Below are 26,091 nucleotides of genomic sequence, written 5' to 3' on the forward strand. Positions count from 1 at the left end.
GTCTAAATGCTTTTATTGTCTTTTGCTCTCTCCTTGATCATTTTGTGATGTGTAGCAGTGTGCTCCTGTGATTCCCCTTGCCTCTTCTGTACCTGATTCCTCAGTAGACATTGAGGTTGCTCAGAACTGTACAGGAGGGCTTGTGGTTAGCAGCATAACTAACTAACGAGGACTTCTGAATTTCATCCTATTGTCAGCCAAGGGCAAAAAGAGTCCTTTATACATGCTATGGGAGTATAATCTACAAGAAAACTAACTAAATGAATTCTGGATGTCACAGAAGTGTACAATACGTTAGAAAGTTTAGGAATTAAAAATCAGCGTGGTAAAATGAAAACATTCCGAGCAAAACTTTAATATCAGTTAAAACCTTCATAGTGAAATACTTAGAAGGTTCTCTCCACCAATTCCTGCTGTGAACCCTGTAGATTTCTTGAAATTCTCTGCAGAAACAAAATTCATACATTTTTCTTGTTTGCTTCCTGAAGATCTAATGCAGCAAATCCTTAGGCTTTTCTCTAGCATTGGATATTTGCACAGAGGCTGAAACTTAGAGCAAGCCTGTAACTGTTGTCACATGGCCTCAGTGCAAACATCTCCATTGCACAGCTTGCTCTAACAGTGTAGGTTTTCTAGGATTCAGTGCTGTGCATCTCTTCAGGCTTGTTTCTACTCATGGACATCAAATGAGGAAGGGCATCCCAGAAACAGGAAGCCAAAACTCAGGGAGCTCATGGTTTTATAAAAGACACAATCACCACCAGTGATGATGTGATATTGCATAATAGGGCAACGGGGGTAGGGGGGAGAACAATGACACAGCAATCAACTTCTGTCTCCAGCACATTTCCATTGCTCTGGCTGAGAGCTGGGCTCTGCAGAACAGGGTGGCTCCTGGCAGCGTGCAAAGCTGTTTCTAGGACAGGTAGTCAGTACAGATGGATCAAAGAGTTCCTTGACATTGAGTTTTGCTGTAAACAGACTACTACCAGATATCCTGTCCCTAGGTCAGCAGTGAGGGAATTTGCAGCAGTTCATGGGTTCTTAAAGATGAGTCACTTCAAGGTTGCTGGATTTTCTTTCCTATTGCTCCACTTCCTCTGTTTTCTCTGAAGATAAATAAGAAGTAAGAGTCTGACAATTCTCTTGAGGTCCTGCAGCTTGTTTGTTTTGTGAAACTACTACTCGTTATCTAAGTCTGTTGCACTTGTTAAAGGCAGATTTCCCATAAAGCTTGTCCCAAGTAAGCTAGTCACGGCCTTGAGAACTGAGCTGCAGAGCAGAGATCATCTCAGAAACTTGAAGATGAAGTGCCTTCTTCTGCCAACTCAATTTGCATTTCTCTATAGCTTTGTTCTAAGTAAACCTGTCCAGGTGTGTTGCTGCTCCTTGATGCTGAGACTTCATATTGCCTTTGCTGTGCTGCTCTGTTGCTCTATGTTAAAATTATTTATAAAATGCTGTGATTCTACACAATGTAATTTTTCTGCTGTTGAGATAAGTATATGTAAAAAATGTAATTTTTTTTTTTCAGATAGCTACAAGAAACAATGACTTAGGTGAGTTTGATTGCAACTATTCTATAAATTACTGCAGTTCTTGGGGGGTTCCTTCTCTATACTTCATTCTCTATGTCTCTTACATTTTTCTTCTTGAAAATGTTTACTATATCTGTAGAAAATAATTCACAAAACTCAGATGTGTTTTAAAGTCCATTCAGTTTGATTATGATTTGATTATTTATGCTGTCACAATAAAGAAATTTAGAAGAACTACAGAGTAATTGTTATTTTGAATGTTCTTTTCCACATGTGCCCTCAAAAATGAGTATACGTTTGACTTTGATTTCTTCCCTGTGTGATGGAAGTCACTTCCCTCTCTGTTGTATCCAAAACTATTGTACATTTTTGACATAATAACCAGTAGCTACAGTTTGTGATAAATATATGGCAAGGAAAGGTAAGCCTGACCAGTCTATGTATACTAGACTCACTTAAACTGAATTCACTTATCTTTTGTCACCTTTTTGGGAAATAAACTTCAATGGAAAAAATTTCGGAAGGTATAAAATTTTGGTTAGTGTATGCCTCTCATCTTCCTTTTGCACTTCTCTTTGATGTCTCAGTGCCTTGAATGTTCATTTCCTTCATCTGCCAGACAGTAAAATAGCTGTGCATGAAGGAGACATTCTCCTGAGAAGAGGACAACGCAGTGCAATTAACTGCGAGAGCTGTTTATGGCCCAAGTCACAGGATGGACTAGTCAAAGTTCCAGTTAACATCTCCTCTGATTTCTGTAAGTGTATACAAATGGACACTGTAAAGCTAGCATTGAACCTTTAGTCCCTGTTCTAATATTTTATGGCATTGTGCCATGCATCAGATGGACTCTGAATCTGAATGAGAACTTATCAACATGTCTCTTCTGCTAATCCCTTGGCCCTACGGTACTTTGGCTAAGACTCCAAACATTCTAGGCATAAGCACTAAAATGTGGTTACTCAAGCAGTGCTTGTTATATAAAAAAATACCAGTTAATTTTAATTGCAAATAATAGTCCATTTCTGCTAGCTACTATGCATTTTGATGTTCAGCAAGTACAGAAGAAAAAGATATGTAATTTGTCCACGTTAGGAAAGTATTTGTCATAATTACCACTAGAAGCAATTATTTTAACACTGACTTTCTTTCAAATATGTCATAAATGATCTGTCTAGTGGAAAAGGCTGCAGGGCCAATGTCTTCATCTGGAAAATTTGTTCCAGAAGGCTTCTTATGGGCTTTGTGAGTCCTCCACCTCTCCCCTGTGGAGGCCTCCCTGATGTCAGGCTGGACCCAATTCCTACTCCCGAGAAAAGGAAACCTTTGTGCTACTGGTTTGTGTTACTGGTTTTGCTGAAGAGAGCCCAGTCTTAATTGCTACTCTGCTCATGTGTTTCTAGAACATACCTAAGTCTAAGTGGTTAGGTAAGGGTTATTCTTTCTGCCTTGCTCTCTCCAAACTTTAAAGATGAGGAAATTGATATGAAAGGTAACTGCAGATGACTCATAATTGAGGAAGCCAAAATAGGCGAAAATGTTCAAAAGCAGATAAACAATCTATATTTGGTACTTGAACAGAAACACTGAGTGTCAGAGCTTCCTAACACTGGCTGTCTCAAATGGTTTCAAGGGGTGTGTGGCAGACATTCATTACCTCTGATAAACAAGCTGCTTTTTCCATACTTCATTCGGGTCAGACAGTTCATTTGGGATGTTTCAATCCAATTATTTGCATCTTAAACTGTTCAATTTTTTAACATTCTGCCAGTCTTTTGCTTTTCATCAGCCTTCTCCTGCAGAATGCGTATGGGCTAGTTATAATTATTACATATTCCTTCAAAATCTGATCAACTTGATCTCTGAAGGCTCTGTGCCTTTCTTCATTACATTTGTAGGATAAAAAGGTAAAGAGTGTTGTAGAGATCTAGAGGAATGCATCCTATCGGTGAACCTTATTTTTAAATAGCTAACCAAGACTTCTGGCCCCTTTCTCATCCTAGCGTTGGCAGAGAGGTCTTGGATTGCTGATGCTCTTCAAGAGGTCTCCACATTGACCTGTGTCAAGTTTGTCAATCGCACTACAGAAACAGACTATGTATACGTTGAACGCGGGCAGAGGTAAGCTCCTTGTCTCCTGTGTCTGGAAGTATACAAAATGTCTTTCAGTTTCTTTTCTATTTTGGTCAGATTTTAAGTAATTTCCCTTTTTATCTTAGGAGTCAAGATGTAGAAAGCAGGTGCAATTTTTCATTTTTCTTTAGATATACTGGTAGTTATATCATTCAACAGGCTACAGGAAAAGATGAGTGGACTTCATTAAAGATATTGGGTTATAATCCAAAATTATTTTTTTTCCTTAGTTGTTGCGAAAATTCTTTCAGGTTTTTTGCTTACCTACTTGAACTGCTTCACCTAAGTTTGCTACGCCTGTTTTACAAGAGCAATTTCTCCCTCTGCAATTTCTTTGGTAGCTTTCAAGTAGACAGGATATCTCACACCAGCGACTGTGTGTGTTCTCTTTGGGGCTGCGTATCTGGAGGCCCATGGTGGCATGTTCAGTATATGTATTTCTTTGTATTTGCTGAACATAACCGTTTTTGTTAAAATTGACTTTTCTTAGCTGCTGGTCTTACTTTGGAAAAATTGGAGGACGTCAAGCAGTAGGCCTGGTGAAAAATGGCTGTATGGATAAAGGAGCGATTCAGCACGAAATGAACCACGCGCTGGGTTTCATCCACGAACAGGCACGGAGCGATCGGGACAAGTTTGTCAAAATTATGTGGGAACACATTACGGCAGGTAAGCCCACTCGGTGTTCAAAGAAAACAAATGCTTTGAGGTATAGTTGAATGTTTCTTCTGAGAACAGCTGTGCATACCAGCAGCAGCAGCAACACCTGGCTGAATAGCTGTGGAGATGCGCGGACTGTGGTGGGATTTCTTGTTCAGTGTGAGTTTGTTACTCTGTGGCAAATGCAACCTAAAAGTAGTTCTACATGCTTGTTGAGATTGCTATGCTGAGCCCAGACTTGTCTTCTACTTGGTATTCTACAATACCAAGATCATAAGGATCATGAAATGCTGCAAAAAGAATCATCTGCTTTCTATCGTGGGCAGCACAAGCAGCAACCAGTTACAATCACTTGAATTGAGGTCACATTAGGAAACCACTTCTGGAAACAAGGATGGTAAAACAGTGGAATATATCAGCCAATTACATCATGATGTTTCATTAACAGGATTTCTTAAAGGATATTTCTGAGCTCCTTGTCTATAGACTGAGCTGATGAGGGAAAATGGAAGGAAGACTAGACTATGCAACACAAGGGAAAGGGGGGAAAAGGCAAGGACGTGCAGGGGAAATGAACTGAAAAGCTATCTGTGTTTATGAAGGCTGTTAGTGCACATCATCTGTTTATAAAAACCAACAAAACTATGTGGCTAACAGGGCTGATGGTAGAGATCCTCCTGACTTTAGTGGTACAGAAATAGACCTCAAGACATTCCGTAGGCTCCCAGTTCTTGCACATAATCTGCTTTTCCCTTGCCAGGACTTCGTAACTATGGATGTTTGGGGTTTGTTTTTACCCCCTCAATTTACATTGGAAGCTATCCAGATCCTTTGTTTTGACAGTATACAGCCTGATCATTTACTGTCCACTTAGCTACTTGAAACTCTGCTTGCTTTTCCCAAACTTCTTGGGAACAAAACTGTACTCGGAGCGTCCTTTTCAGCCTTCTGAGTCACTGTACTTAGATTCTGGCAGATATTTGTTGTTGGTTTTTGTTTTTTTTAGTGGATACAATGGGTTAAGTCCCCATGCCTGTGCAGGTCTTAGCTCTCCTGTATGTGCGACCCTTAGCTCCCCAGCACATTACAGGGCAGCATAGTTTGTTGGCCTGTTGTCCAACCAGGCTACTGCTACCCCTTTCTTTAATGAAGGAGTTCAGCTAAGTATCTACATGCCAAACAGTAGCCACATGCTTAAACATTTCACCGCATTTGAAATGTGCTCTTCTCTGGTCATCATCTCAAAAGAAGCTGTGAAGTTACTGATGATACTTTCTTAAGTCAGTATAGCAGATAAGAGGAACTGAGATAAAAATGTAATTGAGCAGGGAACGCCAATGCTAATGAGAACCAGTTTGAGCTTTGAGTTCTTGAGCTACAAAAAGTTCCAAAATAATGTTTATCCTCAAACTCTGTATAGTTCAGGACTTTCTCTTTGTATTTCTTAGCCCTCTCTGGGACCAACACAGATGGCTATTATGGGAAGAGGCTGACTCTGACTGCAAGATTGCCAGCCAAATTGCATGAACTCAAGAGTCAGATAGTCAGGATGATCTTCTGATGAGTTCCCAGTGTTGAATTCTTGTCCAGATGGCTTGTTGTTTACAAACCCTTAGTTACAATAACAGAGGTACAGATGTCGAACTAAGAAGGAGTGCTCAGTGGTCAGGAAATTAGCCTCGAGGCAATGCTGACTGCATTCAGAGTCAGAGTCAGAGCTCTGCTCTGACCCTGCTCACCTCTTACAGACAAGAGGACCAGGATGCAATTCACAGGCTCTCCAGGCAATAGAGAGAAATGGGTGCACCCGTATTAGAACAGGATCAAACTCCCTCCAGCTGTGCCTCAGAGAACGAATGCTAGGGGATGTGAATCCTAGTCTGTCTGTGGGCCCCACTCCTTTATCAATATGATACTTTCTAACAGGAGTTTTCTAAGGCTAAACAGATAAAATGGGGAGGTACACAGCAGCTACCTTGAGGGAAGCATTACCAGTAGCTGTATTTGGACAGATTATTTCTAACAGATTCTACTGAGTGCCCATACTTAAAGTAAGCTATAATATTTGGCTGCAGCCATTGCTGATGGATTTGATCAGAGGCAAAGCCAGAATATGGTTGATAACTTAAGTGTGAGTAATAGGTAAACCTAGTACCTTTCTCTTGAGGTCTTATATCCCTGTATTACTTTGCACAGTGGAAAGGCTCAGCAAGACAGCTTGGTGGGTCGGTCATACACACCTCTGACTTGATCTAGGTAGCCAGACAGCATTCTCTGTTAAGGTATGGACATAGCTCTTGGGACATAAGCTGGATGCTTCTAATGTCCAATATAACCTACTAAAATATATTCGTAAATGAAGGTGGAGAGATGAATACATCTCCTTGAAGAATGGAATTAGATTCATGGATTACATTGAATTTTTTTCTTGTTTTCCTCAGTTTATATTCTGAAACCTGCTAAATTCAGTGGAAAAAAGCTCCCATGGACATCAGAAAGTTTTGGTTGTTTTGGAAGATCCAAGTGTGACTTCACGATCTGTATAGTAATTTACTTCTATTAGGATTATGACAGTGTCAACAGCGGGTGGTGTCTGATAGCAGTAATACTGCTCTAAATGAACGGTTGTTCTTCTGCCTTGCAGGAGAACAAGGGAACTTTGGAAAAGTGAACTCCAAAAATCTGGGCCTTCCCTATGACTACTCTTCTGTGATGCACTATGGCGCGTGAGTTTTCCAATGCGTGCTTTCATAGGATCCACTCAGATCTAGGGAGAAGAAATTGTTCTGTGCAGGGAATGATGTTTTGGTTTTTGGTTTTTTTTTTGCTGTTCACTTACAATCGAGTTAATGGATGTAAGAAGAGTAAGTGTGCTTTGTCAGCAGTATTCTTGAAAAACAAAATTGATATCGATAGAAGAAAAAAGCACAGGATAATGTTTTCTGTCACTACGGTCACCTCTCTTACGAGAGGCCTTTGACATGGTGTATAACCAAGATGTTATAGTCACAATATAATTGTGTATAATCAATAGATATCAAGATGTTATAATTGCAATATAATCAAGAGAGTAAGGCAAAGCAGACAACAATCACAAAAAGAGAATAAGTAGAAGAGCTTACCCTTGGGTTGAGCTCACCAGAAGATACCAAAAGAGGTGATCTCCAGAAGAGATCCTTCCCCTCTGGTAGCCAGCTCTTAAATAGGTGTAGGAGAGGTGCAGCCAGGCTCCACCCCTTCCAGCAGCACAGGTGAATTGCCTTCAGCTGTGCTCCTCTGGCTGACTCAAGGCTCACCTCAGGTGATCAATCAGAGGTTCAGGCCGTGACTCAGCAGTTCCCATACACATGGCTATGTTTCAAAGACTGGGACACTGAAATAAAACAGTTTGGAAGTCCATGCTGGGCAGATACCAGTTAGTACTACGATAATTTTAGACAACACTATTTGGGTGCAGAGAGAAGAAAGATGGATTTTTTTCCATCATTAAGATGTATGCTGTCTCATGAAAAGTATTTATCCAGGACTATCATAGTTGTGTTTTGGTTCATAACATACAAGTTTGTATCATGTACCACCTCCTTTACTTCTGTTAGCAAGAAACAACTTCTAAACAATACAGTGCAATAAAAATTGTGAGTCACACGAGTATGATCAAGTTCATATTTAATAGAAATGATTTAGAAATATGACTTCCTTATTTCTACAGGTATGATTTCTCCAGCACTCCTGGGAAACCAACTATTGTACCGGTTCCTAACCCTTTGGTGCCCATTGGGCAGAGAGAAGGGCTGAGTAACTTGGATGTAGCTAAAATCAACAAGCTCTACAAGTGCAGTAAGTGCAGTAAGATAGCCAGCTCAATACTTATTGTAACCACTGTCAGACATCCCCAGAGGAACTCAGCCCACTGCCCATCTCTCCCCAGCCCTACAAGAGGGCTGCTACGTATGTGGAACAGAACTGTCCCTGTGCCAAGCTGCAGTCTTCTTGGGAAGGACACTTTGCTTTCAGTAATATGCTATCATTGAGTTATGCTGACCTATTCCCTGCCTTTTGACATAAGCAAAATCCACTAGAAACCACGGTAGTACTTCTGTGAATTCCTTATTTTAGGAAAGTTCTGAAGGTTGGAAAGCATATGAACAATCCAGAGCCATAATTCAAGTTTAGTTTATTCTGCAGTAGCACCAGTGGGTTTCTGATTTCTTTCAGTTAAAAAATGACTGCAGGGCTGTATGGGTATCACTTAGGCTTAATAGAACATCTGTGAGAGGAATTCCCTTGGCTTTTTGTTCAGTTATCTACTTCCTTGCCCACATCGACTTCTTACTCATTGCTGTGGTATCTGAATGTCTAGAAATACTGAACATTTCTCCAAAGCAGGAACTCTCCAGCTGAGAGACACAAACGAGTGTAAGTAAAATCCCAGACTTGCTCCAGCCACGTGCATTTTTTGTGCTGACTCCCAGCACATAGGCTAATTGATCTATATAGTATTTGACTTTTCAGAGATGTTACTCAATTAGTTTCCACCAAAAAACTAAGAAACATGACTACAGTTAGTGCCAAATTCTGCTTTGAATTGTGTAAGTACTTAAGTCAAATGGTCATCAGTAATCAAAAGGAATCAGCATGTCTTCACTTGAGGATGTAGGTACAGAGGAGCACCTCTCAGCAATGACTGTGCAGTTGAACTGCAAATAAGACATGTTTTCAGTTTAATTGCATCTGTCATAATCTCAACTACAAAATAACTACAAAAAGTACTTAACAGTGTTCTTGATAGCAAAGCTGGGAGTGAATCACACTCCAGTAGCATTATTATGTAATTACCTAATTAGATTTGTACATTTGGGAAGCAGGACAAGGTTTAAGAAAAACAAAACACCAAAAACACATAGACCCTGGCAGAAATAAAAAAGGACAAAAAGTCCAGTTCTCTTGGTGAAAGCAGGGAGTGAGAGAAAGATGTAATATACATGAGATCAAGCATTGTATGCCAATCACTAATTTTATAACCTGACTTCAGTGCTGTGTTAGTTTTTCCCCAGTGCCTATCTCTTTCTTTGTTTTGATAGAATCTGTTCTAAGCTTTATTTTGCATACACCTAAGAATGCACATACATTTGCTCACGGGAATTTATGTACTACTATCAATGAAACTGCTATTGATCAAGGTTAAGCAAGTTAATGAAAGATCCAGATCTTTTTCAGGAAACTGAAATAAGTGGGTGGAGCCCTACTGTTTAAATATAATAAAATGAGTAGATGAAGCAGCAAAGTACCTTCATAAGTAATTGAGTTTGCTGATGGTTTTGAATATTTTTTACACCAGGAACATCAACACAATTGTAGGCATAATTTTTTTACAAGCTTGACTGATCATAATGGTTGGAGAGAATAGTCTGGAATTTCTGGAAGATTAGTGTGATTTTATTCTCTTCAGCACTGTTTGGTTCTTCCCTTCAGATTACTGTAGCTCTGTATTGCCAAAAACCAAAGGCTCGTTCTCCTCCGTCAATTACCCTTCCCCATACCCAAACAACAGCAACTGCCTGTGGTTGATCCGCATCCGTCGGAATAAGGTAATTTTTAATGTTTGAACCAGAGCAGCAGGGCTACACCACATTGTTTTATCATGATGACATTTATTCTGTTATATAGTGAATAAGAAAGTCTCGACAATTTTCATAACACTTCTGATAATACCATAAGACGTTACTATATAACTTCTTTATCCAGTTAAGGTTGCGTGTTTTTTTGAGGATAAGCAATAACCAAATATCAGTTATTGGGCACAGTAGCAGCAATGGCAGGTGAAATTCTATGCTCCTATTATACAGGCAATAAAATTGCAGTGACACATGGATAGTAAAACGAATGGAAGTTCCTAGTTTGCTTCATAACAGTGAGGTAATTTGAATCTTTTCCCGTGTATAGCAGTAAATCCAATGTGTTTTTTGTTTCTCAAGATTTTCCTGCAGTTTGAGGCTTTTGATCTCCAAACTTCCTCAGACTGTTCATCTGACTATGTAAAAGTTTACAGTGGAAACAGCAAGAACTCTCCTGTCTTGCTGGACAAATACTGTGGGCAGGGGCCGCTGCCTTCCATCGTTGCTTCAGGATCAACAATGCTGGTAGAGTTTGCAAGTGACGAGACTGTTACAGCCACAGGATTCAGAGCCTCCTACAGCAGGGGTATGAACACTCCTTAAAAGAGCTCGGAGTACAGTATTAGTTGTATTTATATGGGAGAACTGAACATTTTTGAACTTATAATCCAGGGCAGGTTTATCTGTTAGTCTTTGCACCTCCATAGGTATTACTAACACAGTAGGATGAGCAAATGATGACGCTGAAGGTTAGCAGTGGGCAAAACAGGAGGCTGCATGGGTCTCACACTAGTAATTCTGAGTAACTGAGTAACATTCTTCTCAGAGCCTCTGCTGGGCATCTTCACATCTTTAGCAAAATTTATGTAAATAAGAACAATGCAATGACTGTGACTAACGTGAAAAGTGCAAGCAAAGAAGAAAAGACTGCAAAATGCCAAGAGAAATCATGCCAGAGAGAAGCAAAGCAAAGATTTGGTTCATATGTTATTAAAGGTTTTAGTGCATTTTATGCAACAGGAGAGAATAACCTTGGGTAGCTTACGCTTTCTGAATTAAACAGTTCTGCTATGCTGCATGAAACTCAGTGCTTACTGTATTCACTTCGGGAGTGTCTGTTTTATAAGCATACAAAATGCGTTGTGCACTGCTGGAGACAATTCTGTTGTGCTGCAACATGCTTTCAGTTAGAAGGCAGCGAACAAATAAGTGGCTATTGTCTTATTTCAGCTTAGAAGGCAGCGAACAAATAAGTGGCTATTGTCATATTTCAGCTTAAGCTGCAATCCTTAAAAAATGTAAGTTGATGTCTTAAAAATGTATCCTTGTTTTTCTGCATTAGGCTTGATGGAGTAATTTCTAGATGACACTAGATCTAGCTCAGTAATGCAGTCTCAAATACTTAACCTAATTCTTCTCTGAAAGAGCTGTAAGGTAGTTCCTTTAGAATGCTATGTTAACATGGTAACACATATGGCAAATGTAGCTTTAGATTCATCTGTTCCGTCCTCCAAAGGTTTTTTTAGCAGCCAAGTTTTCAGTGCCTTCAGTACAGCAGCTGATAAAAATGCTAAGCAGTGAAAATCTATTGCTGATATATTTTCTTCATAGCACATCCTTTCCTGGCTTGAAGAAAGAATACAGAAGAGTACAAGCAAGCTTCTTTCTACTGTCAAAATACTTGTTAATATACCATTCTTCTTTTTTTTTTTTTTCTACTACTCAGTGAATTGTGGAGGTACTTTCACAGACTCCAGTGGAATCATCACCTCCCCAAACTACCCCAATAAATACCCCAAAAACCGGGCATGCTTCTGGGTCATCAGCTCTCCAGTAGGATATAAGGTAAAGAACTGATTCTTCCACTGTTTGCAGCGATGTTCCCTAATGGAATCAATTTGTTTTGTTTTGTAACATAACAGCTGTAATGGCAGAGTGGAAATCTGAACACGTAAATTCAGTTTAAGACCTTATGCTGGCTCTTGGTATTTGAGGTGATCATCAAGAGAAAATCTTAACACCTGTATGTGAAACTTTTATGAGTTCGGCTTGTACTTTGCAGGCTTTGCTCATAATAATCCCTAGGTAAGAGCTCCCACTAGAAAACTGAAATATTGCACAGGTGTTGTTTTTGTGCTTCTTGAGAAAGAAATTTGAAGTGTACAAAATTGATCTTATCTCTTGCTTCTCCTTTCAGACTGAATGCTCATGAACTAAGCAAACAATTTGCTAATGATTTATATTACAATATAAGGCCAGGATGTAGGACGAATACAGAATGAAAACAGGGCCTGTACATAAAGGATTTAAACAATTAGCATTCGTTAAATACAAAAGCTAAGAGAACAGGATATAATTCAGAAACTGTACTTTTCTTGTGATTCCTTCAGGTATCTCTTAAAATGTTATTCTTTGAGCTGGAAGATAATGACAGATGCATCTATGACTATTTGCTCATACACGATGGAAGCCGACCTACATCACCAGCAGCTGGCCCTTTCTGTGGGACAAAGAAGGTTGCAGACTTCACTTCCACTGCAAATTTTGTGCTGGTTGAATTTCACAGTGACACAGTTTGGGAGTTGGCTGGATTCAAGTTGAGCTATACATTTCATAGGTAACACTACACAGACGGGGACTAGAAAATGCAGGATGAAAGTATGGGAGCAACTAGCCACTGCTTCTGAGGCTCTAAGCTTTTGTTATAGTAATTCCATTGCTGGTATTGCACGGCGAGATGCAGTAGAAAAACAAACTATGTAAGTAGATTCTCAGTTACCCATAGCAGTAGAAACCACCCATGAAAAATTCGGAATACGGCTATGGAGCAACTTGTATTCCAGAGCCTGTGTGCTGACAATTCCATGTAACCCTAATCTGCATTCCAGTATTCATACAGAAAAACCTTCAGACATTTGTTTATGCTTTGAAGCCTAGCCTGTTTATACAGTAGGTACAGGCACAGTGGTTAGCCTGGAAATGACCACTTCACATTGAAGATGCATGTTAACATTCCTGTGCAGCATTTCAACTCAAATAACTGCATTACTTTCATAACCAGAAACAGAGCAGGGAACAGACTTGGCTGAAGAAACTTAATGGCAGGAACAGACAGTGAGAGAGAAGGAAAGGAAGGAAGTACCTATTGCTGCCACTTTGTAAGTAAGCCATGGCCTGAGTCACGTATTGAAATCTTCCATTGGGATATTACTGTGTTTGTTTTTTGTTTTGTTTTGTTTTGTTTTGCTTTCCTCAAAATGAGGCCTGAAAACATAACGGAAAGCTCTCTGAATAGAAATAGAGCCAATAACTTTGGAGAATATCATATTAGGTGTGAAGTATCTTGACTTCAGAGCAGCATCTCCTATCTCTTATAAGCCGGAAGAAGAGAAAAAAATCACTACTCTGGACAGATAACAGTTTACTTTTACTTGGTATGTTAAGAGTTAAATGCCACTGCCAAGCTGGAATGGGATAAAATGAAATAAATTTTCTTGCAGCAACTATATCTTTGTGAAGAAAAGCACATAGAGAATGCCAGTTCGATTTCCCAGTGCCAGGAAGGCAGCTAAGAAAATCCTGAATTATGGAGATTTCTCTTTTTCCTTTTTTAAAGATCTGTAATATTTTGCTTTTTAAGCACTGGATAGTCTTTACCCTCAGAATAATATCTGATGTGCTGTGGGCATAAAGGTCTAGAGCCTGGCTGCACTGTGGTAGGAAACTGCATGTAAAGCCGACAACAAATACTTGTAGCTCTTATGAGCTGATCTGGCTATGCAAACTATTGAGGAAATCAAGCAAGGAAGAGACACTTGGGTGGCTGTAGCATAAGCCTGGGACAGTACCTGTTTGGTACTATCTCCTTATGTTACTAATAAAATGCTTTTTTCTTACTGTGTTTCTGCATGGAGAAATGCTGATATAGTAGAATACAGTATATTCTCCCTTTTCAGCGTGGCAGGTAATTTGGATGCAGTACCTGAGGGCTGCACCTGTGCTATAGCCGGAAGGAACTAGTCTGCCAAAAACTGGTGCTGTTTTTAACAAGCTGCAACAGGCAAAACTCATCAAACATGGCTCTGGGTGCCTAAGTACTTTGGGTCTCATTCAGGATGGAAACTCCATGATCTTCCCTCCAAAGTTTTTAAAAGTATGATCCCATCATGAACTGAACTGCTGATCACAAAGAGCTAAGGAGAGCTAGAGGAACCCAACCTCAGAGACAGTAATGTTTTGCATGGCATGTATGTATGTACAAATGTATGTCTTCCAGTTCAACCTCATATCCTGCTGGATTTATGTTCTCTGTACAAACCTGGAATACAGATTGTGTGTGTTCACGGAAGAGGGGAGAAGGCAATTCTGATATCTTAACCTAAACATCAAACTGTACGAATGCCAATTCTCTCTGGGTCTGACTTTCAAGGAGGAACTAAAGTAATAATCCCCAGTGCAAACTTGCATGGATCCCTAGTTTAAATATGCAATGCTGGCAGCTTTGATGGTAACTTCAGTACTATTTCAGATTTTCTTTTCATGGCCTAATGTGGGGCTCTACTATCAGGCTTCCTAGGTCCAGATTTTTAACATTCATAAATTCAAAAGAGAAGCATGAACAATTCATGAAACAGTAATTTACTGCATATAGGAATTCTAGTCTTGCAACTAGTCCCTAGGAATATAGTATTAAGTAGCAATCTCAGATGTGGGAATGTGGCATGAGCAGGGTGCTTTTTTTGTAGGCAAGCCTTTCTTGCAGGCAAGTCATAAGCCCTAAGGGGCAGGCAGCCTGGCTATAAAAATTCCACTCTCATTTGTTTTGAAAGTATGAATTCAAAAGTACTGATGTAGGCTGCATTGAGGAATGCATATTCTGAAATACATTATTCATAAGTTCCCTCTTTCATAGGAAGGGCTTTTCTGTCTGAAGTCTAAGATTTCCACATTTCATCAGTTATGTTAGGAGTCATTGTTAACTGCTTTCCTTAATGAACATTCAGATTTACAGGAGCTTCCACAAACGCTCCAGACTATCTGCCACTCCCTTCTGCAGATATCAAAAGCTTCAATGTTTCTCCAACTGTTTTTTGAATTCCTGCCAGCAGACTTCAGTTAATTTTGTCATTTTGCTGTAAATTTGCAGCCTGCCAAACAGGGAAACACAACATACAAAACATTCTTCTGATACTATCGTTCGTTTTCACCCACCATTAGCTGTGAATCTTAAATGGAGGATTTATACAATTCAGACACCTGCTACGAGCTTAGGTATGCTCAACTGCATAGCAGAAGAGGATGTGCATCTAAAAGACAATTATCAGCTCAGTATGGGCATTGCCCATGTGTAATAATGAGGTAGAAGCTTACTATTAATGTTCAGTTTCTGAGATACATGAATTAATATTCACCAAACAATAGACACCAGGGACATCATGGCCAAAGGTTTAGGATTCAAATATCAGCACTGATTTTGAGAGGTTCTAATCAAAGTTCATCACGTACTACATACAGCTTATAAAACCAACACGTAAGGATTTAATCTTTAAAAAAATAGAGTAGCAGCTGTAATGAATACATATATACACACATATTCATGTGTATGTACAAACCTTATAACACAAGCAGTTGTTACACAATAGATCTGTGCTCAAATACAGCCATTTCCATCAGCCTGTGCATGTGGAAAAGATGAGAGGAGTGTTTGTGCCCAAGTATCCCAATCTCACCTGCTCTGGGACTGTCCTGGTTCCTATCTGGGAGGTGAGTCAGGGCCTTTGAGCAACAGGCTTTCCTGATCTGTAAAACCAGAACAGAGATTTGCCAATCACTTCTGTTGAGACAAAAGCAGCCTGAAATAAAGCTCTACAGAAATGCACCAAAATAATCTACTAGTCCTAGGTTTATTTTTGTTGTTAAAGTGCATTTCCATGCCATAAGTAACTGTGGTCAAGACAACATTGACTTGGACTACACTTCACTTGGACTACAACACCAAGAAAACAAGACTAAGACTGAAAACATGGGTAGCTTTGGCACGCTGATAGTTCCTCGTCTGTACAAAAACTGAAACTCGGGTTCCAGATTCCAATTTGGTGATGCTTTGCTGCTTCTGTCACACTGAACCCCAAGGACAAGCCTCTCAGCCTGGTGTGCTGCAAGCTGTGGAACGTGGCGTCGGCAGCTCTGTGCGGGACGGAGAATGCGCGACTTACTGTGCCACAGCTGAGCTCGGCACGGCACGCCATTAACCCGACTGCCTCCCGCGCTTCGAACGAAGCTCCCCTCACCCGCTCCCATCGGGCCACGCGCAGAAGTGGAGGGGCGGGGCCAGGCCTGCCGGCTGAACGCGGCGCTGCGGAGCGTGGGATGGCGGCGTCATGGAGGGCCGCTGCTACGGGTGCGCCTGCAAGTTCAGCCTCTTCAAGAAAGAGGCAAGTCCGGCCGAGGGGTCGGCGGGGCCGGGCTGAGGGGAGAGCCCAGGGCGTGCCGGGCCGCGCAGCCTCGGGTGCGTCCCGTCGCTGTGGCCCGGTGCGGGCCGCGTCGCGCCCCGCCGCTCGGGAGCTGACCCGCCCGCTTCGTGTCCCCGCAGTGCGGCTGCAGGAGCTGCGGGCGCGCCTTCTGCTCGGGCTGCCTGAGCTGCAGCGCCCCGGTGCCTCGCTGCGGGAGCGCTCCGCAGAAGGTGTGCAAGCAGTGCTACGGGAAGCTCACCGGGTAAGTGCGGGCGGGAACGTTTCCTTTTTCCCTTTGCAGCTCCAAAGACGCCTAGAAAAAAACTCGGCCTCTTCCTACGTTACTTTTGCTGTTGAGTTGTTTTTTGCTTTTTTTTTTTTTTTTTTTTTTTTTTCCCCCCCTTGTCTGTTTAGTATCAGTAACTGTTGGGTTAGAGCAGGCGAAATTCTTCCCTGAGTGGGTAGCAGGTAGATAGTATGTGTTGGCTATGTTTTGTGGGCTGTGTGAGTTGGTGATTTTCACAGTCGGCTTCCACAATGGAAGACTTAGAAGTTGAAAGCGGTCCGATGAAGGTGTTGCCCACGTTTGCCTTTGCTTGTCCTTAGCACAGCACAGGTATTTGTAGCTGTGCCTTCTAAGAATGAATAAAGTATGCTAACTACCTTATATAAGCATAGCTTAGCAGCTTGACACAAACACAAGGAGGTAGGAAACAGTTACACAAGATTTACTGGTGATGTTCAAGTGTCCTAGAAGATGTCATCATGATACTGGTGATTACATAATTATTTCCATAATACAATTTAGCTTGTGCATTATATAATTCTGTGTTTGTTGCTCCTTTCAGGGAGCTGTACTGTATGGAAGCTAATTACCTTGAGAATCCTACCTAACTGCGCTCTCTGCTTGCTGAACTGGGACGTGCAGGCTCTGGGAGGCCAAGGGCATTTCAGCTCCTCCTGGTGTCTGCATTAAATCAAACAAAGTTTGTCCAAAAGCAAAACAACAAGAACATAGGACTAGAAATGAAGTCACTTCCTGTCCAAAGCAGCTGTATCATCTTAGTCACTTTCACAAGCTGATCACTCTATATTAATGGAGTTATGAAAGGACTGTACCAGGTGATCAATACACGTGTATTCTGATTCCTATCGGGTTGAGAGAATAGATGTTTGAAGCATTGCTGGAGTCTTGAGTTCAGAGATAACAGTATTTTTATGTTTCAGACAAGAGTCTCAAAGCACTTCGGCAAAATGGTCACCACCAGAAAACTACAAAAAGTGAGTTAAGCTTGCTGATCAGCCACATGTTTCCGCTGTAGGGTAACCTTTCAGACCTTCAGCTCTTTCCCCCTCTGTCCTTATAGAAACCAGCAAAAGAAGCAGGTTGTGATGTTTGCTTGTTCAGTATTAGATTAAGGATGGGCTTTTGCTTTGTAGGTGTGGTTTTTTTTGGTTATTGTTTTGGACAGTAGAAGGAAACACTCTAATTTTTAATACACTCATGAACAGCAGCCTGTCTGTGTCGTTCTATGACTGATTGTGGTTGGCTTGGAAACAAGCCTGATGGTGAAACATTCCTTGTCTCCTCAGAAATGGTGCCACGCCTGCTGCACCATGGGAGTTACAGTTTTCTTTATTCATGGCAGTATCTCTGTACTGGTATGGGAGAGCCTGGTGCAGGAATGAGAGACTTCTTTATACTGATGTTCTTCAAATAGCTTGTGTTCATAGAGGATGTTTTCATATCTCAAGATTTAAGCCTCTGTTTTCAGTTGTTTTTTTCCATCCTTGACACAGGCGTGTAGCAGTGTTTGAGGCTAAGCAAAAACAGCTGAAAGGACAACAGAAGGCAGATGCAAAACTACTCATTCAAGATGGCTCCAAATACCGAGGGCTCTCCAAAGAGGACAGAGCTATTGCAGAGAGACTGGAGAAGCTCAGGGAGGAAAGGAAGCCCAGTGAGTTTTGGAGAGACCAGAAATTCCCTGGGAGGGGATGCTGCTACTTAAAAAAACTATGGGAGGGAAAGGGAAGTACCAGGCATTCAGTATCAGCCTTCTTAGGAACTGAAGGCAGTGATGTGATCAGAGCTGTCCCAGTGGCTGGGTTCTGCAGTGGTTTTAGATTAATCTTCCCCTTGGGATTTCTCTTGAAATGGCTTCGCAATCCTGGGGCTGTATCTTACCTATGAAATCACTTCCTCATTTTTCATTGTTTGGCAGTAGAAGTCTGTGTTGGGCACAGTAGCTGCAGAATGAAAGGGGCCATCTTTTGGCCAAACCACTTTGCAGAAGTTTTCCTGTATGTCATTGTGCTGATCCACAGCAGTACCAGTGTCTGTGGGATTATTATTCTGAATCTGGCCTCACAGAGAACAAAACCAGACTCCTGCTCCAGTCAGCAGCTCTCAGATTCCAGGACAGCCTTGGGGTGCCTATTGGAAAATAAACTTTTAAAAAATCTTATATACAGTGTCTAAGAGGGAAAGGCACTGCAAGGTGGTTACCTGATTATGCAGGAGAGATTTCAGTCTGATGCCTAGGGATATGTTAAAGGATGCAACAGACTGTACTCCCTAAAGGACATGTACTTCTTTGTCTGTCCCTAGTATCTGTAGTCAGCCAATTGCCAAATGAGGTTACACTAACATGGGTCTTAGAACTGGAAGAATAAACTCAGGAGGAGGCAGTGATTTGGGAGAAAAGGGTGGCAGAGGAATCTCCTAGTTACTGCAGTATGACTGTTCCTTTGAGTTAAGGACTTAGGGAGGTTTTTGCTCAGGTGTTTGGAGCATGATTCTGGAAAAACAAAAACAACAAAATAAAACCAATTCAAAGCTATTTGTTTTCAATAACCCCTTCCTTGGATTATTCTGAATTGCAGAATCCATCCCTTCTCAGGCTGAGATCGAAGCCAGGCTGGCTGCACTGAAGGAGGATTACCATGGACCTATTCCATCCGCGCAGGAAATGGAGGACCGGTTGGCTGTCCTGCAGGGGAGGGATCCCCCTTCCCAGGCTTCCAGACCAGTAAGCTCTCCACCTGTTTCACCAGCTCTGTATTCTAAGCTGGCACAACATGTTAACCTTTCTTTGTCCTTTAGCGTTTTTTTGTTCAGGTGTCTCCCTTCAGAAATCTCCTTTTCCTGTTTACATTATTGCTGACCAGCATTGCTGGTCTTGTCACTGAGAAATTGTTTCTTCATGCTCCTTTTTCAGCAGTGATGCACATGCAGCTCTTACTATGGGCTTCACTGTAGAGAATGGCACTTTGTTTGTATTAGAGGCAGTGGCAGAGCTGGGTTTGGCATACAGCAGCATCAATTGCTGTATGTTCAGCCCTGCCTTGTTTAGATGATTGCATTAATGTTGGCTGCATTCAAAGAGACTGAGAATGAAACCTTGAAAGTCTTACACCATATACCTATAAGCTGAGTCTCCCAAATCAGTAGATGCATCTTTTTATACTGTTTCATCAGAGTATTATATGGTTACTCACTTTTTCTTTTACTTTTTTTTTTTGATTGAGTGTGCCACCTTCCTCACATTTGCTTTCTCCCATGCCCTTCTCATTTCTTAGGTACACCAACCCCCTGATACCAGAAGTCTGTCACAGCAAACAGATGACCTGTTAACTCAGCTAGCTGAGGAAGTTTCTATTGATGAGCATGACAGTCCAGGAGTCCAGCCTCAAGGTATCTATTCTGGCTTCTAAAGATCTGTTTTTGTCTCTTAATGTGCCTGCTACAGTGAGAAAGGAATATATGCTGCTCTTCCTACCTTACAGGTGATCTAGGTGTCCGGTGTGTCCTTATGTCCCCCTTATGACACAAGATTGACAAAGAACAGCCACTCAATTCAATATTGGATCTCACTGTCTTTGCTTGGGAAATGGTTCCATTTTGTTATTATCTTAGGGTTGTTCTGCTTGTTCTGCTCTGTTTCTGTAAGCTGACACTTACCTAGGGAGAAGCTGTTGCTACTCCTAATACATCTGGGCTCTGGAAAACATCAGAAATCTGGGATACTGTTGTCTTCCCAGCTGCAGTGTTTTCTCTGTAATCTTCCTTTAAAATGCAGATTGACTTGCCTTCTTCTCTTCACATAAAGTGCAGATCCTGTTGTGACATGCCTTCTCTTATTAATTAATGGAAAGCATCAAGGTGCTCACATGCTATTGCTTCAGTGGTTTTGGCTGTACCCAGGGAATACTGCAGCTGAGTTACCAGCATGTTCTGTATGTCTGTTTTCAGCTGTTAGTGGCCGAAACTTGAATGACCTGAGTTGCAAAAGTGAAGATTGTGTTTCCCATGCAAATCTGGACCCAAGACAGCTGGAGGAAGAGAAGAATAAACTTTTGGCTGAGGCTGCTGCTGAGCTGCGAGAAGAAAACACTAGGCAGGAAAAAATCTTACAGGTTGCTAAGAGATTGGCAGTACTCAGAGGCCAAGACCCAGAGAAAGGTGGGTATCAGAGAAGAATACAGTCCTAAGAGAGACTAGGTTCCTGTGTCAGAATAGTTTCTTTTCTGAGAGGCCTTTACCTATTTAATTCTTCTGTTCTGCAAGAAGCAGGCTGGGATTTTATTAACTGTAAAGTTGTAGAGGTTGGTTCATGATGAAATCAGCCTGAAAGATTTTAGCTAAGACTAAGGCTGGAACTGTAAGCACAGGCTTTTATCTTTCCCTCTTTGTGATAGTGTACTCTGAGATGTTGTCAAAGCAAAGCTCTCTTTATCTTCCTTTTCCAGCTTCAAAAACATATGGTAATGTGCTTTTTAAACTGTCCCCCTCTAAAGGGATATGTCTCTGCCAGAGTGCCTACACCAGCTCATACTACAAAGGATTGTCTCTGCAACATAAGTGATCACAAAGTATGAGGCAGATACGGGCACGGTCTCTTGTCTCTTATTCCTGCAGTTACACTGGAAACTTACAAATTTCCTGACAGTGACGAGGAATTGGATGAGGAGGAAGCCATTCAGAGAGTGCTGAAACAGGTCAGAAGTGGCAGCTGTGGCCTTGTTTACTTTCCTTACTTTCAGTCATTCCCAGTGTTTTTGTTACCTAGCGAGCATGCAAATAATGAGCTTCTGTTCCTGGGCAGTCTCATTCCTTCCCTCTCCTAGTGCTTTTCCAATACTAGCTCCTGTGCGTCCGTTCAGCTATAGGAGGAGCATCTGCTGATAGATGCATTGTAAAGCATAGTGCATTAGCTGAGGTCTGGCCTCTGCTGTTGCACTGACTGTTTACAATGCACACGTAGTGTTCAGAGACAAACTCACACTTGTCCGAATAACACTACATAGATGTGTTCAGACCAATCATCTCCAATTACTGCATGGGGGGGGTCAAGAAGAAGAAGGGAGAAAGGTTTGTCTAGAATGAGGCTCCCAAATGTATTCAAAACAAGTGGCTTTTTGCTTCTTTATTGTCAGCTTACAGAGGAAGCAGCCCTGGATGAAGCGAGTGGATTCAACATTCTTCCAGATCAGACCACTCAGCCAGGATTTTCACAACAGAACCTGCATAAAAAAACAAAGCAAGGGGTAAGTGAGCTGGTCAGGATCTCTTGGAATGATATACTCTGGGGTCCAAGGAGAGTACAGCTCTGCAAGAAAGGTTTGATGTATCCTATGGTCAGTTCTGGGAGGGGGAAAAAAAGTACCCAGCTTCTCCAGAGCAGACAAGCTGAGAATTAGTGGCATCTGTAAGGCTGACAAATGCTGAGCACAGCTGAGAGTCATCTTTTACTTTTAAAAAGAATTGCTCTCTGTAATCCTTTCAGGCTGGTTTTCTGCTGAATGAGAAAGTGTCCTCTAAATCTAGAAAAGTCAACTAGAATTGACCTAGCAAAGTGAATAGTACAGAATTTTTAACTTGCTAATAAAATTAGATCAAGAAAGCCATGGTCTAGTACCAGAGCTTGAACCAGGCTAAGTAGGAGGTCTGCCATTGCTTTCAGCATGTACAGAACAGAATCTCTAGATAGTAATCAGTTGGCTGAGTTCTCTTAAAACGTCAGAGGAAGGTATTGGTAACAAGATACTCTACATTCAGAATGGATACCAGCCTATTATGGAAATGTATACACCTTCTCTAATGTATATTATGAGAATTAAGTGGACGTGTGAGTCACAGACACCTGACAGGCCTGTCCCTGGTGCAATAAATTATTTAATTCTAAGCATTATTGAAAACAGCCATCTCGTAGGTATGCCACCTTGCACTTTTGGGATCACAGAATTGCAGGGGTTGGAAGGGACCTCAAGTGATTGAGTCCAACCCCCTTGCTAAAGCAAGTACAACTGGTCTAAAAGGCATCTTATTGCAGTTGTGTTAAGGTGCTGCCCGTTCCAGTGGTCAGGCAGTGCGTTTCGGTGTGCGTAAGGTTGTTCAGTTCTCCAAGGGCTCTGTAAAGCAAGAGACAGTGGGGGCCTTATGAATAAAACTTAACACTGTAATTCCAGCGTGTCTTTTCAGCCCAACCTCAGGTACAGATGAGTGCTAGTGGTCTCCTGATAAACTATCTTCTTTGTCCCTCAGTTTTCTTTTTCTAACAGAGAAAATTGCAACCTCTTGTTTTTCGGACCTTCCCGTTGCTTTCCCTCCACACGTAACTCTTTTCAGGAAAGCTAATTGATCATTTGCCTTTGCAGCAGGAATAGTCTGTTATTTGGTGTTGCTGTGGTGCCTGCTGGAAGATCTGGGCTTCAGCCTGTAGCACAGGACAGGCGGTGTTGATTTGTATTGCTGTAGGTACTGAATGAGGGTGCTTACCTTCTAAATAATACAGATTCATGGGCAAATGCTAGTAGTGAGTATCTTGGGTATTTATTTAACCACCTAGATACATGCATGGAGCCTGTCCTTTGGCTTTCTTGCAATGTCTGAACACCCTTGAACTATTTGACATTCAGCTGCCTTACAATGGAAGTCCTGTATAGTATCTGCTGAGGTTTGAATTGCGTCTTTGTTTTCTTTGTGAATTAGAGGCAGACTCCAACTGCCATAGCTCTTGCTGAGGCAGATGACAGTGATGAACATGAGTTACCCTGGTGCTGCATCTGCAATGAAGATGCCACTTTGCGATGCCATGGTTGCAGTGGGGACCTCTACTGCCAGCGCTGTTTTCGGTAAGTCTTCCAGCTCCTCTCATCTGAGGGACAGGCCATAGGTAAGCTTAGCTGCTTTTGTTCTTCCTCTTGGGCAGAAGAACAGAAGACAGGTGGGAAGATTTGAGGAACTTTGGGTCTGAACTGAATGGTAGTGTTTAATGGAAATACTTTTCGTTACCAGTAATTACCCCAGGCTTCAGGGACTAAACTGGTCCTGGACAGAAACATTCTGTCTGTACCGCTTTAGTACGTGTTAGGGCACTTTGTTTCAACTGTTATCTGGAACAGTTGATGTGTGTGGGATAAGAGAGACCATTGTTCAGCACTTCTTATGGTTGGTGTTTTGGTTGTTTTTTGTTTTTGTTTTTTTTATGACAATGATGGATAATCTGGGCTGGATTCTCCCAGAAGGGAGATCGATAATATAATTTCCTGAGGCTTTTCTTAGCTTGAGACCGTGAAGCCTTAAATTGTATGAAAAATGTCAGGTATACAATTCCTGCGCTGGAGATGTAAGCTACTGTCTTAACACTGACTGCTTCTTGGCAAGACTATGACAGCTGCCAGTACACTGTACTTCAGCCATAGGAGTTATTTTCCAGACTCAAATGGAGCAGGCTACAGTTTTAGCTGCTGTCACTGGAGTTGCTAACATGCCTGCAAATCGCAGACATGGTGCTGAAAATGAGTCTCTGGTTATGAAGCTCACAGGGAGGGGGGGGATAGAGGTCTGTTGTCATTTCCCCACTTCATCAGGCAAGGATGAACAGAGCTTTTCATAAAGTGCATCACAGGTTTCTGTTACAAACAAATCTCTTGAGTAACCAGTCCACATGTTTGCTGGTGTAGTCTTATCAATCAGCCCTTGGAATAGGTTTCTTTTAGAGACTGCACTTGGGCACTGGCTTAGGGTGAGTTTCCTGCCTGCATATTTACTCTTGACTGCAGTTTGTATTTGCTTCTCAGGGAAGGCCATGATGAGTTCGACATGAAGGACCACCACACCTCTCGGTATCATCTTCCTTGCAAGTAGTGGTGATCACAGTCTTCGTTGGCAGAAAAGGAGATGGACTCCTCGCATCTGGCCCCCTCCCTCTTCTCCTGCTATCCAAATGGATTTGCAGCCAAAATGGGTGATGTTTTGGACAGTAAAACGATGTGCTGTTAACTGAAAGGGGCTTAGAGGGCATGTGCCTTGGCCCTCAGAAACACAACTAGAGAAGTGCTGGGCTTGCCACCAGTGCTTGGGATAAATGAGGATTTGATGTGAGGTGGTGGCTCTGAGTCTATAAATATAGACAGTAAGGAATCGTGAATAACAGTGAGGATGTATGCTTAAGGCAGTGTTGGCTGGTTGTTAAGTAATGTGCTTTTGCTAACAGCTTACATGTTGGTTCACAAGTCAGCAGAGTACTTTGCACTAAGAAATTGTCTATGTCATGGTCACATGTGTGATGAGAACTTTCAAAATGTAATAAAACTATTTACAGCAGACTGGTTGAAATCTCTTTTGGAAATGCCTCATAATAGCCCTTTATAAAGTGTCACCCTCCTGTAATGGTATCTCAGTTGTACTGCCAGGTGGATCAGGAAAATGAAATCATGAAAAAACACTTCTGTGGTGTTGCTGGGCTGGTGCAAGGGTGTCATGCTCCAGTGATGAGCAGTGTCGCTTATATGTTTGAAATGAAAAGTACTTCTTAAAGATAATTTGCTACAGATGCACTGTGTTCTGACCAGCAGTGTCTGCACATAAGTTGCATGTAGTCTATGGGAGCAGCATGTTAATCTGGAAGAGATGTGTGTTACTATGAAAGTGAGAATTGAGTCTGTTTATTACTTGTTCCCCTGGTAGGATAAAAATGCTGGATGTGTGATGATTTCTTACCTGGCTATGAGAGAATCTCAGTTTACTGTGCTTGTATACTACCCAGTGACAGTCCAGATGCATGCAACACGTGCCAGTGGCTCTAACACCCAGAATTGTTTGAAATACATGATTAAACTTTTCTGAAATCAGCTCTAATATCCCATCAGGGTGAGCTCTTCCAGGAGTGTAGTGTGACTTTAGACAGCTGTCTAAGGTTGACAAATTCCAGGAGTGTCCAAACAGAAAAACCTTATGATTTGGTTTTGACAGAGAGCTTCCAATTGATCTTGCTTGTCTGGTTTGACGCTGCCGCTCCCAGCTGTCTGCTTTGCCCCTGTGCTGAAGGTCACTGCCTGTGTAGGTGAGCTGGCAAAACTGTTTGCATGCACTTCAGCCACCTCCAGTCAGTCAGCCAAAGCTCAGTAAATACCTTAAACTGCATCCAGAGGTGGATTTGTGCAAACTTGCTGGACTGGATCAGGAGTTTCAGTAGTAATCTGTATCAGACAACACGGTGTGGTAATATTTCTGGTTGACACAGCAAGAAATTGCTAGTATATCTGACAGTGCTGGCTAAACTCATTGTTAGGAAGGCATGGTGAAACCCAGTCCACTGAAGCCAGTCTGTGAGAGGAAAGACCTCCTTCACAAGTGCCTTAACATTAGAACAGACAGGAGGGAAAACTACTGCATTGTTCTGATGC

At 41.7% G+C, this 26,091-nt stretch overlaps 2 protein-coding genes across 2 annotated transcripts; both read left to right on the plus strand.

The window, feature by feature from the left end:
- Positions 1-1,297: 1,297 nt before the first annotated feature.
- Positions 1,298-12,802, plus strand: LOC122179062 (astacin-like metalloendopeptidase). Its single transcript, XM_042869699.1, has 11 exons — positions 1,298-1,374; positions 1,535-1,559; positions 2,158-2,295; positions 3,542-3,659; positions 4,162-4,340; positions 6,976-7,057; positions 8,041-8,168; positions 9,804-9,919; positions 10,307-10,532; positions 11,673-11,791; positions 12,337-12,802. The coding sequence occupies exons 1-11, from the start codon at positions 1,306-1,308 to the stop codon at positions 12,565-12,567; spliced, it is 1,431 nt and encodes a 476-aa protein (XP_042725633.1). The 5' UTR covers positions 1,298-1,305; the 3' UTR covers positions 12,568-12,802.
- Positions 12,803-16,279: 3,477 nt separating this feature from the next.
- Positions 16,280-25,009, plus strand: ZFYVE19 (zinc finger FYVE-type containing 19). Its single transcript, XM_042863053.1, has 11 exons — positions 16,280-16,380; positions 16,539-16,660; positions 17,626-17,679; positions 18,199-18,359; positions 19,285-19,430; positions 19,981-20,095; positions 20,654-20,863; positions 21,320-21,399; positions 21,838-21,948; positions 23,393-23,535; positions 24,484-25,009. The coding sequence occupies exons 1-11, from the start codon at positions 16,327-16,329 to the stop codon at positions 24,548-24,550; spliced, it is 1,263 nt and encodes a 420-aa protein (XP_042718987.1). The 5' UTR covers positions 16,280-16,326; the 3' UTR covers positions 24,551-25,009.
- The last annotated feature ends 1,082 nt before the right edge of the window (positions 25,010-26,091 follow it).

The sequence above is a fragment of the Lagopus leucura genome, unplaced genomic scaffold (genome assembly GCF_019238085.1).
Source record: "Lagopus leucura isolate 7727_CA_CO unplaced genomic scaffold, USGS_WTPT01 Super-Scaffold_1, whole genome shotgun sequence".
NCBI classification, from domain to species: Eukaryota; Metazoa; Chordata; class Aves; order Galliformes; family Phasianidae; genus Lagopus; species Lagopus leucura.

What these genes read in the sequence shown, in the direction of transcription:
- LOC122179062 (XM_042869699.1), top strand. Translation starts at nt 1,306, where the DNA reads ATGAAGTGCCTTCTTCTGCCAACTCAATTTGCATTTCTCTATAGCTTT. An exon ending in TAACATCTCCTCTGATTTCT is followed by an intron (nt 2,296 to 3,541) that starts GTAAGTGTATAC and finishes TTCTCATCCTAG; the next exon opens with CGTTGGCAGAGAGGTCTTGG. An exon ending in GTGGGAACACATTACGGCAG is followed by an intron (nt 4,341 to 6,975) that starts GTAAGCCCACTC and finishes TCTGCCTTGCAG; the next exon opens with GAGAACAAGGGAACTTTGGA.
- ZFYVE19 (XM_042863053.1), top strand. Translation starts at nt 16,327, where the DNA reads ATGGAGGGCCGCTGCTACGGGTGCGCCTGCAAGTTCAGCCTCTTCAAG. An exon ending in CTTCCCAGGCTTCCAGACCA is followed by an intron (nt 19,431 to 19,980) that starts GTAAGCTCTCCA and finishes CTCATTTCTTAG; the next exon opens with GTACACCAACCCCCTGATAC. An exon ending in TACTGCCAGCGCTGTTTTCG is followed by an intron (nt 23,536 to 24,483) that starts GTAAGTCTTCCA and finishes TTTGCTTCTCAG; the next exon opens with GGAAGGCCATGATGAGTTCG.